Genomic DNA, 19,684 nt, shown 5'->3' with positions numbered 1-19,684 from the left:
TTTATATTTATTATTACAGACATCATCCGCCTTAGTTGAAATTTTCTAATTTCAACAGAACATTGGAAAGATTAGTCATTTATATAATACTACACCAAGTGGACCCGTTGGGCCCAAACCTCTCTTGCATTGGTGCACCACCCTGTCCTCCCCCCTCCCCCCTCCCCCATCTCCTCAACCCCCCTCCCCTCCCCTACCCCTTCTCCCCACTCCTTCTCCCCACTCCCACTCCCCCTCCCCTCCCCTCCTCCCTCCTCCAGGTGGGCAGTTAATGTTTGATGGAGCAGGTCATTGGGTGATTGTAAAATATGGAAGGTAGCATGCTCCTTCTGCCATTTTCAGTGGACTGTCCCATGCCTGCAACAAATTTGGTGGTCCTGTGCCCTATCAATTTTGATCAGTCACAAGCCTAGGTTTCCCTCGTTAGTGCAGAAGGAACCACATTTGCAGACAAAAAACATGAAATAAAGAACAATAAAAGGAAAAGTTCTTGAGTGAAATGAGCAAAACTAGAGAAGCAGGCATTGTTCATGAAGGTAAGAATAGAGACATAAATGTTATGTTATAAAAGCAAATAAAACAGGTAATTGCATTGTACCTAAAAGCATTGTAATAAATGCAAGAAAATAATGTTGCATGTGTACAAAATATTGGTTACCCCAGAAGCAAAACCATAACTAGACATGTGATCGGGCCATCACAGGAAAGTTTTATGACAAATGAACCAGAACTAATATTGTAGATGTGAAGACAACTTTATAAACTTAGATTATTGGAAAATAGAGATTTTCAAATATCCAAAAAGCCTTAAATGTAATAAATTAAGGATTGTTTACTGAAGAAATGTTAACAAATGAGAATATTCAATGTTATCACCACAAAAGTTAATGAGAAACTAGAAAGGCAGTCTCCACACATTGATATATTTGTTCGTTCACAAATCCTTATGCATTGCCAGACTTTGAAGCCAGCAGCAGAAACCAACAAGTACTAAAATGCTCATTCGTGGTTCAACTAGAGTTGTCAGTTATTTAATCTATTTATTTTGAACCTAACACCTATTGCTAAGTATAAGCATGGGGCACAAAAACAGAACTTACACCAGTACACTCATTGTGAAGGTTTGCCTCTGGGGTGCCTCTAATACATCAAGGTTAACTTGCACCAGCTAATCTAGGAATGAGTGTATTTGGAAGATCAACGCACTGGGTACATTCAGTCATGTTTGCAAGGTGTTGGGAACAGAAAGGTTTCTATCATTGACCTTAGAGTTTTAACATAAATTATTCATACGATTGTTACCCAACTTGAAGACATCCATTGCACCTCTACAGCACTGGTACAGGGAGGTAAAATAGGGGTAGGAGAGATTTGCAAGGGGAGAAAGCAAATGTTTCACAAATGATTCCATTCAATACACTGAGAATGGGAGACCGGGCAGGGGATGGAAACGGGGAATGTCACACTACAACTTCAGACAGACTATCGAGAGGTTGCAAAGCAAGAAAATTAACCCTGAAGTCACAACAAAAACAAATAACATTTTCAATTTTTTAATCAAATGGGATTTGTGAGCACATATATTTCTACAGGATACAGCACATATAGTAGAAATACTTCCCAGATAAAGGACTTCAGATTGCAAAGGAGCTCTTCACATTACAGCCACAGAACAGATGAATAAAAGGTTGCTCTGGAGGCGAGGAAATACCAGGGGAAAGGGATGGGAAGGGAGATGGTTGCAGGGAAGAAGAACACAGCAATCGTCTGTCTGCATGGATGTCCCAAGAGGGGAGGGGGGGGGGGAGAGGGAGGCAGGGGGGGGGGGTTCTCCCTCATTGAATAGGTCCACGCATTTTGTGATACCTTCGATTTGTACCAGCATCTGCAGTTATTTTCCTATTGAATTCACCTACTCTCTCCTGCTCTGACCTATTTGACTATGATTTTCAGCATTGTTCCTGAGGCTCACCATAAGGTTGAGGAACAGCATCAGTACATTACTTTTCGTTTGGGATATGATTTAGGTTCATCTTGTGATCTAGTTCCAGGATTTCAATCCGCCATTAACAACTTTAATCCTTTGCATCACGTGAAAAATTCAGAAACTCCATTTGACATAACTTCTCATCTGATAATTCTGATATTCCTGACTCCTCGAACAAACTCTGACTTGATCTTTGTTTTATTTTGTATTAGGGAAATAATATGTTCTTAATATTAGAATAAATCTCGGCTCACCAAATAGTGGCAAGTGACCTCTCAAATTATACCTGAACTAGGCAGATTTGCACGACTGTAGTGTATTAGAATGGGCTTTCATCCTACATTCTTCTAGGTACCCAAAGAACATTGAATTCCTGCATACTATACAATAAATTGTCTCCATAGTCTCATGCTAATATTAAAGTACATCTTCTATGACTCACTAAATATAGTTCTAAATAGGTTCAGCAATACTCGAAAAGACACAGATCACAATTTTCAAATTTATTTTAAATGTCTAGGTCCTGAAAGAAGATCTATAATCTAAAGCCTTAAAAAAAATTGATCTTGAAAAGTACTTCACAATGAATCTTCCCTGAAGTAAATTCATCGGTTTGCATAACACTGGCTATTTCTTGTTCCAGCCACTAGATGGAGCAGTCAACAGCAACTATTTTAATACAAAAAACATTCGACATAGTCCGAGTCATATCACAAAAATGCACATTTTCTTGATCACAAAGTGGTAGTAACAGTAGCTGTGGAAGTGAGCTCATGCCAGACTTCGCTGACTTCTCAGACTAAAGAGAGAAGAATAGATAGTAAGAAATAGACACATAGCAATATAGTTAAACATGTGAATGTAAAGTGAAAATTAACCTACAACAAATACAATTCCAGATGCTAGAATCTAAAACAAAAATATTGATCCATCTTTGCAAACTACAGCCCAAGTAATTGTCTGTGTTAAATGAGGTACACAGGAATGAGCAGATAAAAGGCATTTGTGAGCGTAATGGGTGCAGGGCCTATCCTTGCATGTGCTTGCGAAAGTGCAACTTCCAGATTAAATCAGTTTTCCCCGACTCAAACAATGCCAGTGAGCTGGACTTTTGAGACATGATACAAATCCAGCCTATGATTTTGCCTCAGTCATAATGAGCAACTTGTAGATAGTTTATGATATTTAATTGGAACCCATGTCCATTTTTTGTAATCAACAGCCACCCTGCTATAAGGCTCAGCACTTTACTTGCAACTTGACGACCCAATCTAGACTGGACTGAACTGAAAAAACATTGTAAGACCTCAGTGTGGGATACAGATCGGATGTGGGTGGGTTTTATTTTATACCGTATCCAATCTCCAGTTGAAGTATCTTAGAAAGAAGCTAATACAGATGTTGAATATTCAGCACAATATTCAGTGCAGACTTGACCCCATAATTACGCAATATCTACTATGTCTATCTATTGCTAGCCAAAGAATTTAGATTATTTACTCTTCTTCTGATGCCAACATCATTACCTCTGATAAAGATCCATCATTAGCCCTCCAATTTTTTCTATTTGCATTTGTCAACGTTATTCAGAAACGATAGTGTCAATTTCCACTAATGATAACACTAATGATCACCAAAAATTAAAATGGATCATGCACATTGATTCAATTGTGGTATGCCATCAACTGCCATGTCTTTAGGCTCTGCAATTTCCTATCTAAACCTTTCACCGCTCTTTCCTCCCAAACAATATCCTTTAAAACCTGCTTTTTGTAAAGTTTTTTTATGTCGTGGCCTTGAATTTTGATGGATAACGTTGCAAGGAACGTTGGGATATTTTGTGATTTAAACTGACAGTACATGAATAGAAATTATTGTTAAATAGTAAACAATGCACAAATGGAAGTTATTTAGACCGAAGTTAACAACATTTCTGGACCCTATTGAATTTAATGATTCTGAGCCCAGAAAGAGATAGGAGTGGGAAACAAAGATGTTTATCAACAAAAATGCCTACAAACAACAACACTTATGTTGAAATGTAGCAGCATGGAACTGTAGATGCTGCTTTACAAAAGAAGACAAATTAGTGGGTAACCCAACAGGTTAAGCAGCATCTCTAGAGAACATGGATAGGTGATGTTGTGGGTTAGGATCCTTATTCAGTGGGCAACAGTGTTGAAAATTACTGTGGAGGATGAATTGTCGGCTGCCCTCAAAGGTAGAGCTTTGATTATATTTTGTCTCATTCCCTCATCAACCTTTCCCTCAGTAAATTGATACAACATTTTTCAGTCAATGTTGCTGTAAACCTTCAATCCTCGACTTTCTGACCAATAAACTACAATCAGTGAATATAGGCGACAACATATCCTCCACAATAACTCTCAACATCGGTGCCCTTACTCAACCCCTTACTATACGTTCTATACATCACGACGTGTGGCAAATTCGGCTCCAAATCCATCGGCAAGTTTGCAGATGACAGCACTGAGGTGAGCCAGATCTCAATGACATGACAGAGTACAACGAGATAAAGCACTTAGTAACGTGGTGTCAGCAAGACAAAAAATCTAGTTATCGACTCCAATCTGCATCAATGGTACCGAAGTAGAAATGGTTGAGAGCTTCATGTTCCCAGGCATATATTTTACCAATGATCTGTCCTGGTCGACCAAGTTGAGACGATCCAAAAGAGCACATGTACACCTCTACTCCTCAGGAGGCTAAGGAAATTTGACATATTTCCAATGACTCTCACTTTTATCAGACTTCTGAACAGTATTTCCATAAGCTAGAGTATAGTCATGATCTTCCAACCTACTTCACTATGGACATTGGACTTTTTCCTCTGGAACTGCTACGTCACAATGCTGAAAATGCATATTCTGCATTCTGGTTGTTTTGGCTTCACTCTACCTATTGTACATGCTTGGTTGTATTCATGTTTAGTATTATCCGATTTGATTGGACAGCATGCACACAAAAGATTTTCACTGTATCTCAGTACACATGACAAAAATAAACCAAAATCAATACCAAGGGTCACAATTACATGCCTTAGCCACTAGGTGGCCCTTGAGGAGATTTTCAATATTTTCAACATTGTTGTACAGTCTGGCCACTGGGAGTCTTCAAAATTTTGAAAAGAATTCCCCAATTATTATTTACTAAATTACAATATTTTTACACTGTCATGAAACAAATCTGAGTCAGGGGTTAAACGCTCAATGTTCCTAAATATTTTAACCTTCTCCCAATCTATTCCAGAAATCAAGTGCATAACAGAATATATGTTTTTCGAAGCAACAATAAACTATTAACTGAATGCGAGAAGCTGGTGGCTTGTTGCAAATTGAAAACGAACCATACAGAGAAAAGCTATTTTAATTTGGGTTTTATTTCTCCACTTACATTTAACCTGATTTTAAAAGCAGAGGCAATCTAATAGTCTATTCTGAATCAGTTTTTGGTTTAATTGGTATAAACTCTTTGGTAAATTAACTATTTAATACATAACATTTTTAAAACATGCTTTCACTTATTTATCCAATAAATAATTCAAAGGCTCTTCTGAAGAGCTACAATCAAAAGAACCAGCAATGTTTTAAAAGCTTATTTTAAAAATTAAAGGAGCTTGACTTCTGTGTGGCATAGCATAGGGGCATTTTCCCCACATTCTTTTCTGGCCCAACCAGTTTCTATTTGATTGGGGGTGGTCAAGAGGATCCAAGGCCTCACAATTAAGCTGCAGTAATTCTTTGAATGCTGAGCCACAATTTGCTGTTAATGTAAGAAAACGGCTAATAGAGCTTGATGTAATTTATGAGAAAATCCTACTGTAAAGTCGTTTGACGAAAGATGCATGGTAAATGTAGATATCAGCCAGGGCCAGCATGTACTCCCCAATCCATAATTTCTTGAAAAAGTGCTGGTGAGATATTAACTTGAATCACGATAGGCCCTGTTGATGATAAACTCACTGCTGTCAGTTTGGGATGATTTTAGCTTGATGACAATGAAGAATCTGCGGTATATATTTCCAAGTCAAGATGGTGCCCAACTTGCAGGGGAATTTGCAGGTGGTGGCAGACCTGGATCAATGTTCTGGATCGGAGATAATTTGCCTTCCACAATCACAATTGTGAAAGACATGATTCCAGCCTCGAGCGAGTTATTTTGACCCTCTCATCAAATTCTACCCTTCACAGAACTTGGCCGGGTGTTCACTCAATCGTATCTGTTGTGGCCATCCTTCCTAATTCAGTCCACTTTTTCTCTTCCCCATAATCGTGAACATTCAGTCTTTGGCATGATTAGTAAGTTTGCAGATGACACTAAAGTGGGTGGTATAGTGAAGATGAAAATGACGAAGATGTTTATCAAAATTTGCAGCAATTTGCTGGATCTTAATCAGTTGGACAAGTAGCCTGAGGAATAGCTAATGGAGTTTAATGCAGATAAGTGCAAAGGGATGTATTTTGGGAAGACAAACCAGAATGGCAGGGCCCTAGGGAGTATTGTATGGAACGGGATCTAGGACTACTGGTACATAATTCCTTAAAAGTAAGGATATCGGTACATTGGTCTTCATCAATCAGGTATTAAGTATAGAAGTTAGGATGTTGTGTTACAGTTGTACAACACATTGGTGAGGCTGCATTTGGTCACCCTGCTATAGAAAGGATGTCAATAAGCTGGAAAGAGTGCAAAGATTTACAAGGATGATGCCAGGACTTGAGGGCCTGAGCTGCAAGGAGAGATTGGGCATGTTGGGACTTTATTCATTGGAATGCAGGAGGCTGTGGGGTGTATAAGATAAGATGAATGTTAGGAGTGTTTTACCCAGAGTAAGGGAAATCAAGAACTAGAGGACAAGGGTTTAATAGGGAGAAGATTCAATAGCAACCCAAGGGACAACTTTTTCACTCAAAGAATGGAGTGTATATCGAATAAGCTGCCAGAGGAGATAGTTGAGGCAGATACTATAACAACAATTAAAAGACATTTGGACAGGTACATGTATAGGAAAAGTTTAGAGGGATAAATAAATTGATACATTTAATTGTGTTATTACAGATTACCTGTTTAAAATTTACTGTAAACACTTATTTTGTTTAGAATAGGAATGGGGGTGTTCCAGAGGAGGCACAAACATCAATATCCTGTCCCTGCCTGCATTCCTGACTCCTTCATGACTACTTGACTACACTGACAAACTGCATCACTGAAATAAAATCTTGGCTTCAATCAAATTTCCTCAAACTCAACTGCAACAAATCCGAAATCATCATCATTGGTCCAAAAACGCTCACCAAATCCACCCAAAACTTCATCCTCAATATTGATGGTCTCCCAGTATCCACCTCCCCTCACATCCGGAATCTTGGAATCATCTTTGATCAAACCCTCTCCTTCGACAAACACATCAAACACATCACCAAGACAGCCTTCTTCCACCTCAAAAACATCGCCCGTCTCCGTCCATCCCTCTCCTCCACAGCTGCAGAAACCCTCATCCACGCCTTCATCACCTCCCGTCTGGACTACTGCAACAGCCTCCTCTATGGCTCACCCTCAAAAATCATCAGTAAACTTCAATACATTCAAAACTCCGCTGCCCGTCTACTCACCCACTCCCCGATCCGTGACCATATCACCCCCGTCCTTTACAAGCTCCACTGGCTCCCCATCCCCCAGAGAATCCAGTACAAAATCCTCCTCATGACCTACAAAGCCCTCCATAACCTGGCCCCATCCTACCTGACTGACCTCCTCCACAGACACACTCCCACCTGCACCCTCCGCTCTGCTGCTGCCAACCTCCTGTCCCCCCCCCATCCCGACCAAACTCAGATCCTGGGGGGACAGGGCTTTCTCCATCGCTGCTCCCACCCTCTGGAACTCACTACCCGAAACCGTCAGAGACTCCTCCTCACTCACCACATTCAAAACATCACTGAAGTCTCACCTGTTCAGCACTGCCTTCAACCACTGACCGTCACCTCACCTTCTGTCTCCTTTTTCTGTTCGTTTACTTATTTATCTATTTATTTTCTTCTCTATGTTCTAGTAATCCCTGTAAAGCGTCTTTGAGTGTTTGAAAAGCGCTATATAAATGTAATGCATTATTATTATTATTATTACTTCTTGTGCTCTTTGTGAACTGCCCCATGCTCCCTAACTATTTGACCTCATAGGTCAATCACTTTAACAGCATTAGTTTATTGCTAAGCAGAAATGCGCAAAGCATGGTGAGATGGAATGTTGGCCTTCATAACAGGAGGAGTTGAGTATAGGAGCAAAGAGGTCCTTCTACAGTTGTACCGGGCCCTGGTGAGACCGCACCTGGAGTACTGTGTGCAGTTTTGGTCTCCAAATTTGAGGAAGGATATTCTTGCTATTGAGGGCGTGCAGCGTAGGTTCACTAGGTTAATTCCCGGAATGGCGGGACTGTCGTATGTGGAAAGGCTGGAGCAATTAGGCTTGTATACACTGGAATTTAGAAGGATGAGGGGGGATCTTATTGAAACATATAAGATAATTAGGGGATTGGACACATTAGAGGCAGGAAACATGTTCCCAATGTTGGGGGAGTCCAGAACAAGGGGCCACAGTTTAAGAATAAGGGGTAGGCCATTTAGAACGGAGATGAGGAAGAACTTTTTCAGTCAGAGAGTGGTGAAGGTGTGGAATTCTCTGCCTCAGAAGGCAGTGGAGGCCAGTTCGTTGGATGCTTTCAAGAGAGAGCTGGATGGAGCTCTTAAGGATAGCGGAGTGAGGGGGTATGGGGAGAAGGCAGGAACGGGGTACTGATTGAGAGTGATCAGCCATGATCGCATTGAATGGCGGTGCTGGCTCGAAGGGCTGAATGGCCTACTCCTGCACCTATTGTCTATTGAGATTTTTAAGAACTCACAATGCAATTAAATATCAATAATCCTTTCTTAAAGCAAGAGGATCCTAGTTTTGTAACAGTTTTTGGTGACGTCCAACTTGATATTGAGGATAGTCCCCAGCACATCATGCACACCAAAAATTGATGAAGTCAATCTCTTTACTAATATTAGATTATTAAAATTCAGGGACAGTTTCTTCCCAGTTGTTATCATGCAATAGTTGGTCCTATCACCAACTAGAGAATGGTCCTGACCTATCATCTACCTCATTGGAGACCCTCAGACTGTTTTTAATTGGACCTTATCTGGCATTAAACATTATTCCCTTTATCCTGTATCTGCACACCATGGATGGCTCAAATGTAGTTAAGTACAGTCTTTCTGCTGACTGGATAGCATTCAAAAAAAGCTTTTCACTGTACCTCGGTATACGTGGCATTAAACTAAACTAAACTATTAACTAACTTAACCAATTATAATTTAAACAAGTACAAAAGTTCGACTGCTCTATAATTCTGCCCAAAATACACATGATCACAATATTGCACTGAAGAACAATCATTGCTATAGAACTCTACAATGTGTGGTTCGGCTTTCAAACACAAGCAGTTGGAGTGCAAATATTTGTGAATTATTGCATGTATTTGATTTAAATGCATACAGCAAATGTTAAAACATTTCTTATGTTATATTGAAAAATAAGTCTATTCAAAGTATGATTGGACTTTTCTGGCAAAAGCTTTTCTGCAAGCTGAGTAAAAAATCAGTTATGTTCTTTATGAAAGCCTTTTCAAGGAAGAAATAATTAAAAAGTCAGTAGATAAATAAAGAGAAGCATACAATAAATTCTGGTAGTCCACCATCCCAATATTTGAAAATCCCAATAGTTTGGCATTTAATTCACTGGCTATTGTTTCCCTTAATACACAGAACTCCTGGTTTCTCCAATCTTTCAGAACTCACTGTGGCCCCATTCCCAAGCTCCCTACAAATTCTCTGGGGTCTATTTCCTGTCATCCCTTTATAATTACTGAAAATTTATACCACTGTGTTACATCCTAAAACAAAAAAAGTGTATTAAAAGTGTGTTGGAGTATTAATTGGAATAGCATTCAAGTCTGGAAAAGTTGCCAATCTATCACCACTACAGTACCGAGTATAAATGATTAATGGCGTTTTACTGTTCTATCTCAAGATAGATTGCTGACCTCCAAGATTCAGAGTGACCTGAATGTACAACTGCATGAATTGCAAAAGGTTAATATACAAGTCAAACAAGTAATCAGAAACGCAACAGTTCTGGTAGTGTTCATTTGAATGCAAAATTAGGAAGGTTATGTCCCATTATCTATAAGACAGTGGTAAAACGATATCAGGATTATTGTTAAAAGTATTGGTCTCCTTATTTAAGAGGAGGAAGTCAGTGCGCAGGAAGTAACTCAGACAGTTTACAAGACTGATACCTGGGATTGATGGGCTCTTTTATGAGGAAAATTATTGAGAACCACAGTTCAAATGTGCCACAGTTTAGTCGAGTGAGAGAGATTGTCAGAGCACAAGGTCCTCAGGATTTTAACATGGAGGATCTGGATAGAATATTTTCACATGAGAAAATCTAGAATTAGAGGTCACAGTTTAAAAGCAAGAATTTTTTATCTTAGATAGATTAGATCCCCCCCCCCCCCCTCGGTGGGCTGTGATTCTTTCAAGCTCTCTTCCTCAAAGGGCAACAGAAATGGGGGTTTTCCTAGTTAAAACTGGCAGTGATTCTCGATATTGACAGGGAGGAAGGGTAGTAAGGGTGCATTTCTGCTAGAAATCACAAGAAATGTGGCAATAAGGTAGCAAAGGTTTGGCTTGTAATTTCTTCAAATTGAAAGACATCGATAGCACATAAAAGTGGACAATAGAATCATGAGCTTCTAGTAAGCCGAAAATACTAATGAAGAGTTAAAACAATGTATAATTTTGGCCCACAATTACTGCACCATGTACAGACTTGGGCACATTATAACAAGGTTACAAAGCACAGATAAGCGCGCACCAGCATAATACAAGGAGTGAGAAAAAAGGTTATGGGAACAAAGCTTAAAAAAACAAACTATGTTAAGAAAAGGTTATTTCCATTCATAGTGTAATCGCTAATGAGAAGTTATCACTTTAAAACTATCAGGAATTATCTTAGAGAAAATGAGGACAGTGCTGAAAAGAAATGTTTTTTTCATGGACTATTGTTGGGATACAGACTGCTTTGCCACGAAACTGTTGAGGCACGAGATCAAAACACCTTTCAAATGAAAAGTAGATACATATCTGTGGCACAGTAAATGCTATGCTAGGTGGATATACCCAGGGCATTAAGAATAACGTTGGACCCATACAAACAGGTAGTTGTGTACTGTATACATCTATAGCTTTAAGGTCACATTAAATTTATGCATCAGGGTATTAAAATATAAATCGCCTACATCAAACTTTTCAATTTTTTCTCCTTGCTGGACAGCACCAACCAGGGTATGAAGATCAATTTTTACGTTCAGGTTTTCACGACGTAAACGATCAATTTCTTCTTTCGACAGTTCCCATTTTAATTTTTGTTCCTGTCAAATAAAAGAATGCAAACCATATTTAATTTTGCTTTGCTGAAATTAACATATGGCGCAACTTTTAGATCTCCAACCAGCAGAAATAGTACACTAACATGCCTTAAACAGCAGGGCAGGGCCCACCTTCTGCATTGCTGCAGCAGAGGTAGCTTTTGTAACAGTGATAAGACATGTGGAAGACCCACTTCATGCCAAGGTTCATTGCAGAACATAGAAAATCTTGCACTGAAACACCCTATTTGGGATGCATCACAGTTTGGTTTGGTAACTACTCTGCTGCAAGAAATTTTGTTGTGGCCCAGTCCATCACTCAAACCAGTCTTACACCCCCACATCTCCTTTAATCGATTCCATCTACATTTTGCACCTCAAGCTGCCTCGGGAAAGTAACCAACATAATCATGGGCCATTTTTACACCGGTCATCCCGTCTTTTCCCCTCAGGATACAAAACGTGAATGCATATGCCATCAGTTTCAGGCATAGCCTCTTTCCTGCTGTTATCAGACCACTGAACAGCCCTCTCATAAGTACATTGTAGTCCTGATCTCGTAACCTACCTCATTGCAGGCATTGCTTTTTATAAAGCAGCATTTCTCTGTAATTGTAACGCTATAACACAGTAAAACTGCACTCTGATTTATTTATTTTTGCACCACTTGTTATGGCTTGATTGTACTCATGCACAGTAGGATTTGAACGGATAACATACAATGTTTTTCACTGTATCTTGATACACAAGACAATAATAAACCAATACCCGTGCATATTCTCTTGATGTCCTGACAATGAACATTGACACTTGGCTTAGGTGGATTTATCATATGGCCTTTCACCACTTAAGTTATAAAAATTCAAGCAACATTCCGAAGAAATGTGAATGATATTTAGTAATCCACAACACAAACACAGATCGAGTGGTCATTATCATATTGTTATTTATAAAACATTGTTGTAAAATGGCTGCTTCATTTCCTACATTGACTATGAGACCAGAAGTATTTAATTAGCTGTAGAATGTTGCAGGAGAGTGAACGGTCAATATAAATGTCATTCTAATATGCTTCCCATGACATACACAGAATTGTATATTTTTTAATAAACCTGAGCAAATGCTACTATTTGATGGCGGACCCATAGTAGTAAGAGATAGATCTCTTGTCACATCATTCCAAACTAATGTTGAGAAGGTTCTGTCCTCAAATATGTTCAGACAGCTATTAGATCTATGTGAACAGCCACCCTAATGCACTGCAGGGGGAATATCTACCCAGCAGGACAATGCTTTATAAGTATGTCTGATCTGCAATTATTTAATCACCATTCTTGCACATCCCTGAATCTTTAGTTCACAGAAATCTAGTGAAAATGTCAATTGACTAAGTATCCACAATATCTACAGTTATGCAACATACAAGCACCAGATTGCATTATATCTGGTCTAACCCCAACTTTGAAATGGTGGCTCTCCATTCTCAATTCCTCCAATATCAGAAACAGTTTCCTTGTATCAACCCTATCATGTTCTTTTAAACATTATATCTCAGCCTTAAGCTTGTGGGGAAAAAACAACAACATTATCCATCAAACCTTTTCTCATATTGCATTTTATAAAACCAGCCTATTTCTTGGGGTGCCAAGCCCAAAACCAAATACATTTCAGATAGGGCCTGACAGAAGTAAATATTCTATTAACCTTTTTGATTCATGTTCGTAGCTTTGTACCAAGCAGCATTTGACGGTTTGGTAAAATTGACAAACAATCTAATGCCCCGCCACAGCACCCAGTTTATTAGTAAGAAAACAATATTGTTTTGTGAAGATGTAATCCACTGTTCTGTCAATTTGTTTATTTTGCAAATATTTATCTAGTTTCCTTTTAAAAGCTTCTATACATTCAGTTCCATCTGTATGACTATTGCAATTTCATGGCCTAATAACCTACTCATTACAAAAACCTGTTATTTAGCAATGATCATAACTCATAAAAGAAATTCTCACATCTCCCTTCAAACGCAAAATCTTTCAAAAAGTAAACCCCTTTACACTCTTCAAGTCTTTGACATCTTCCTTAAAAAGTTGGTTGGTATTTTATCGATGGTCTTGCCAATAATAAAAAATTAACTTTTATTTTAAAATGTTGCACTCTTTGTCACAAGGATCCCAGATACAGAAATGCCAAATTATTGTAATATAATAGATTCTTCTGCCCATTGAGCCTGCGCTTGTGCCTCACTGAAGAATTCTGACAGAAAATTATTTTTCCCTTCAAATGCCTAATCATTACCTTTATGAAATCCCTGACTGAGCCTGCTTCCTCCATCTCCAGATCATACCTGGACCATATGAAATAGTAGGGATACAAAGAAAGACTTTACCTATCTACCACCATTTTGAAACTGTGCCTGCCCCAAATCATTCAATTTAATGTTGGCTCTTATTTGTAAATTCAATCTCTGAACTCTAAAGCTAAACAAGAAAAGTTTAAGTTGCCCATAAATTTCCAAACTTCAAAAGAATATATAGAAGGGTACAAGGTCTTCCTTTCTCAGGAACTCGGGCAAGACCTGTTTGATGGAAAGATTGAAAAAATGTGTAGGAAGTGCGGACTTATTCTCTCGTCTGAGCTGATGTTTCTTCAATGAAAATCAGCACAGGGTATACTATCGAAGCAGAGCAGAACCAGAAAATGAACATAATTAATGCCACAATCTGTACCATCCTCCCCAAATACAAAACAGATGGAATATAGTGAAGCAAAGTGTGGAATCAAGCATTTTGGTAGTAGGAATAAAGGCATAGACTATTTTCTAAATGGGGAGAGAATCCAGAAAGGAATTCGGGAGTGCTGGTGCAGGATTCCCAAAAAGATAATCTGCAAGTCGAATCAGTAGTAAAGAAAGTAAACTCAATGTTAGCATTTATTTCAAGAGGGCTTGTATGCAAAAACAGGGATGTAATGCTGAGGTTCTATAAGGCACTGGTAAGGAATATCTTGAGCAATTTTGAGCACCATATCTGAGGAAGGATGTGCTGGTTTTGGAGAGGGTCCAGAGGAAGTTTACTAGAATGATCCCAGGAATGAGTAGGTTAACCTATGATGAGCATTTGTCAGCACTGGGCCTGTACTCGTTGAAGTTTAGAAGAATGAGGGGGGACCTCATTGAAACGTACAGAATATTGAAAGGCTTGGATAGAGTGGAGGTGGAGAGGATATTTCCACTAGTGGGAGAGTCTAGGACTAGACGTCATAGCCTCAGAATTAAAGGACGTTCTTTTAGGAAGGAGATGAGGAGAAATTTCTTTAGTCAGAGGGTGGTGAATCTGTGGAATATTTTGCCACAGAAGGCTGTGGAGGCCGTCAGTGGATATTTTTAAGGCGGAGATAGATTCTTAATTAGTACAGGTATCAGAGGTTATGGGGAGAAGGCAGGAGAATGGGGTTAGGAGGGAGAGATAGATCAGTCATGATTGAATGGCGGAGTAAACTTGATGGGTCGAATGGCCTAATTCTACTCCTATCAGCTATGATCTTATGACAAAACAACAATTTGACTCAATAGAATAGGCAATTGTCTATTTCACTTAGTTCATTCTACAGCTTGTTTTTTTCTCTCCAGATTCCAGCAACCATAGTCTTGTGTCTCTGTATTAAATCTAAGCTCTGCATTTAGAACACAGCTTTTGAACAGAAGCCTTTAACATGCAAGGGAAAGAAACTCTGCAGATTTGAGAAAGTTAAAAGCAATTATCAGCTCCAGTGCTTAGTATTTACAAATTACAATATTATTTTGGAAAGAAAACATCAGTATGAAGAAGATCCAGACCCGAAACATCACCTATCTCCATGTTCTCCAGAGACATTGCATGACTCGCTGAGTTACTCCAGCACTTTGTGAGCTCAAATAGTGTCTGGACTTAGGGGTAAGCATTGAAATGGTCCAAAGACTCAAACCTGTGTAGGATGGATCTTGTGTATAAATATAATGGTAAATTAGATTTATGTGTGACTTATATGTGTACCCGGGGCAATTTATGCAAAAATCAACCATATTCTACCTTGTATCGTAACCAATACTTCCACGATCAAGGATCAAGCTGCAATTCTACAGAACTCGCCAAGCATCTTCAAATGACTCTCAAAGGTTAAGAAATAAAAATATAGATGCAAATCTTACATTTAATAGTTGGTCAGCTTTCTGCAGTCTGTTATCCAGATTTGCAATCTTTTCATTAGCTACATTTTCAAGTTCTTCAATCATATGAATCAAGGCTTCGTTCTGATCACCAAGGTCATTAACATAAGACTGAAGAATCGTGACTTTCATCTAAAATCCAAACAAAATCAAACATTTTATTCCCATTTAATCTTCTCTAATATGAATATCTTAAACTTCCTTTAGCTTAAAGAACATGTTATGTATTTCATTTTAAATCAAATCACAACTAAAATTAAAGATATGAAATGATATACATTCTGCCCGATGTACGTCAAATTAAGTACAGCTCGTTTTAGGTAACATTTTCATGGTAGTGTTAAAGGTTTAAAAAAAGTTATCGTAAGTGCAGTGTTGCTGCACTTCCAGCTTTCTTAAATGATCTAATTAATTGTTTCATGGCAGACAAGAAGCTTCAAATCAAACAATTCACATATAGATTTCTCTAACTGAGTCATTTTATATTCTGTCACAAAAAAGCACTAGCATGACAAGGCAATTCAAATAATTTAAATCTGCAGAGAAATAATATTCACAAGACTGTCAACTCAAGGGCTGATACCATCCCTCAAGAGAAAAGAAGTCGAAAAAGGTAGTCACAATCAGTCTCCCATATTCTTGTTCCACCAGATTCCCAAACTAGTGTTTGTTGAGATCCCCAAACAATTCTGCACAGAAGGAAGACATTCCTCTTCAAAAAATCATTCATACAAATGTAACTTATCCTTCCCTTCCTTTATATACACCAGTTGGTCAGTCAGTTATTTGAACAGATAAATACAAGTAAATGAAATATAAATACAAAATGAAAAAAATATTTAAACTTTAATTATACAGCATTTATTTATCAAGTAAAATTGTTCCCATCACTGTTTAAGATATTGAAACAGAAATACAAACACAATTTGCTGGAGAATTCTGCAGGTCTCCTCTGCTGTTCTAATGAACCTTGATGCAAGCATGAGGAATGGCATGTTACAAACCACCAGACTCAACAATTCGCTTGATAATTTCAGGTAATTAACTTTTTTAGAATATCCATGTTTTACTTTGGAACTCCAGCATCAATAGTGTTTTATTTTTATAACCTTATTGATTCTGCTTCTTAGATGCAAAGCTCTCTTAGATCACAAGTTTTCTGTTTGCTCCTTCCTTCATATTTTCACATCATCTTAAAACCTGAAAATCTCCAACTTGAAATGTTATTTAGATTTCTCTGCAGAGCTGACTACCCCACTAAGAATCTACAAAAAATCCAACATTTTCACGCAAAAGGAAAATAGAAATTACAAGCATTAGATAGTCATTTTAGAAACATCCCACTCGCACGAACCATAGCTTTTGAGCCCAAACAATAAGGGTCTCGACCCGAAACATCACCCATTCCTTCTCTCCCGAGATGACCCGCTGAGTTACTCCAGCATTGTGTGTCTACCTTTAATAATTTTGTTAAGATGTATTTAACTTTCCAAATTGCCAATGAGTCAGAGACACCTTCAAACTTTAGTTCAGTTTAGTTTATTGTCACATGCACCAAGGTACAGTGAAAATCTATTTGTTGTGCACTCATCAGTCAGTGGAAAGTCTATACCCGATTACAATCAAGCCATTTACAGTGGAAAGACATACGATACTACAGTCCTTGCAAGGACTTTGAGCTGACCATCAGCCTGAAGAAGACAAACGTCCTGGGACAGGATACAGAGGCACCGCCTGTCATCACCATCGACGACTATGAACTCGATGCCGTCCATCAGTTCACGAATCTCGGCTCCACCATCATCGACAAACACTCCTTGGACACAGAGATTGACAAGAGGATCGGGAAGGCAGCTGCAACTCTCGCTCACCTCACAACTCGAGTGTGGACAATCCAAAGCTGCCAGTGAAGACAAAGATAGCAGTCTACAATGCCTGTGTCAACAGCACACTGCTGTACGGCAGTGAGACATGGACTACATATGCCAGACTGGAGAGAAGACTCAACACCTTCCACCTTAGAAGCATCTGCCGTATCCTGGGTATATCCTGGCAAGACAGAGTGTCCAACGGCGAGATTCTGTCTCGTGCTGGCCTTCCGAGTATGTACACTCTACCCAGGCAGCGCAGGCTGCGGTGGCTGGGCCATGTCCACCGCATGGAGGATGGCCGTATTCCAAAAGACATCCTCTATGGAGAGCTACCATCTGGGAGGAGAACCATTGGCCGCCCCCAGCTACATTACAAGGATGTCTGCAAGAGAGATTTGAAGGCGCTTGACATCGATGTGGGGTCCTGGGAGAGCCTTGCAGCTGACCGTACGAGGTGGAGAGGTACCCTGAACCAACATCTCAAAACGGGGGAAGAGAAACTGATGATTGCAGCGGCAGAAAAGCGGGCACGCAGAAAGGAGCGCAGCAACATCAACAAACCAGAGACCACACACAAATGTGACCTTTGCGACAGAGACTGTCACCCCCGCATTGGTCTCTTCAGCCACAGATGACGCTGCTCTAGCCGAGGTGTGGAGCAAGCAGCCAAGTAGGATGTATCACCCATGGTCGGCCATGACCGAGGGGGCCTAAGGACTACAGTACATATTAAGGTGATATTTTTGGATTGTTACAGCAAACACATTTAACCAACTTATTATGTATAGAAAGGAACTGCAGATGCTGGTATATACCGAAGATGGACACAAAGTACTGGAGTAACTCAGCAGGTCAGGCAGCATCTCTGGAGAAAAAGGATGGGTGACGTTTCGGATCGGGACCCATCTTTAGACCATCCTTTTTCTCCAGAGACGCTGCCTGACCTGCTGAGTTACTCCAGTACTTTTTGTGTAACTAACTAATTTGATAGCTAAATGCCAAAACCTCATTAAAGTTCTACTGACGTGAAATTCACTGGAGCTTGCTCAAGCACCGTTGTCATTGATACAATTATGAGCATGCGTTTTATGAATTCCCTAATGTTGACGTGCTCACGCAAAATTCCCAATCCCAAATGTCACCCGTGTTCTTTTGCAATGTAATGCTCCAACATGAGCAAGCCAAAGTAAGGGACCCAAGAAACAAATGAGAAAACATTGACAATTGGCAAAACCACATCCTCTGCAGCATTGTTCACAATTAAGAACTTTGAATACTTCTGAATGTGCTTGTTAATGAATATCAATTTTCACAAATTCAGTATCCTAATCGATAGTAACTTTGAACGCCCCAATGGCCACAAAAATACAATTACGTTTAAACATGAAGTGTGAAATGTGCATCCAAAATCTATTCTTCTATGGTTTAGACTCCTATCTAAAGGTCTCTTCCACTCTACATACAAGGTCCAAGGTGTAAGGTGAAATAGTTAAAAAAACAGGAAGTCTCCAGTCCATACCATCCTTCTGTAAATATACTGGAGATGTAGGTCCACAAGAACCGGAGCCCGCCCTTCCCATTGTTACTTCTCCGATTCGCGAATACACACGTATGCACCTTTGCAAAACGCAATGCATGACGGCTCTATAAAGAAAATGACAATGACTAAAGCTGTGTTTGGGCATTTTATTAAGTTGACTGGGTTGACAGAAGTCACAATATATACATTTTGCATCACATTGAAAGTAAATTTAGATTATACAGTTGATATACAAACAGGCTTTCCATAACAGATCCTAAAAGTGTTTTCTGATATTATCTGATGGTAAATATGAGTACACGTATATTGATTGTTGAGATATAAAATTAATCTATTGAATTGCTAAATTAACATTCCATTTATAATGTAGAACTTCAGTGTAGAAGAGTTACAGGATTAAAGGCAGATCTAGAGAGTCAACTGATTCCCAAGGCTGAACAGTAACCAGCTGCAGAAAGGATGTGCTGTTTGATAAAGTAATTGGTACTCACTGGTACAAAGGATATTATTCATCTCATTAACAGAGCTGTAGATGTCTGCTCATTGGTTTTCATGCATGCATGCGCACATGCACACATACTCCTTA

General features: G+C 39.1%; 1 protein-coding gene across 1 annotated transcript in view; it reads right to left on the bottom strand.

Annotated features, from left to right (window-relative positions):
- LOC144593221 (uncharacterized) overlaps nucleotides 1-19,684 on the bottom strand; it is a 303,417-nt gene that overhangs the window by 278,857 nt on the left and 4,876 nt on the right. Inside the window, exons 2-3 of the mRNA XM_078398723.1 lie at nucleotides 15,670-15,819; nucleotides 11,355-11,486 (exon numbers count right to left, since the gene is read on the bottom strand). Of these exons, the coding sequence (XP_078254849.1) occupies nucleotides 11,355-11,486; nucleotides 15,670-15,819 (282 nt within the window). The remainder of the gene's footprint in view (nucleotides 1-11,354; nucleotides 11,487-15,669; nucleotides 15,820-19,684) is intronic.

The sequence above is a fragment of the Rhinoraja longicauda genome, chromosome 4 (assembly GCF_053455715.1).
Source record: "Rhinoraja longicauda isolate Sanriku21f chromosome 4, sRhiLon1.1, whole genome shotgun sequence".
NCBI classification, from domain to species: Eukaryota; Metazoa; Chordata; class Chondrichthyes; order Rajiformes; family Arhynchobatidae; genus Rhinoraja; species Rhinoraja longicauda.
This window is presented reverse-complemented; position numbering and strand designations above follow the sequence as displayed.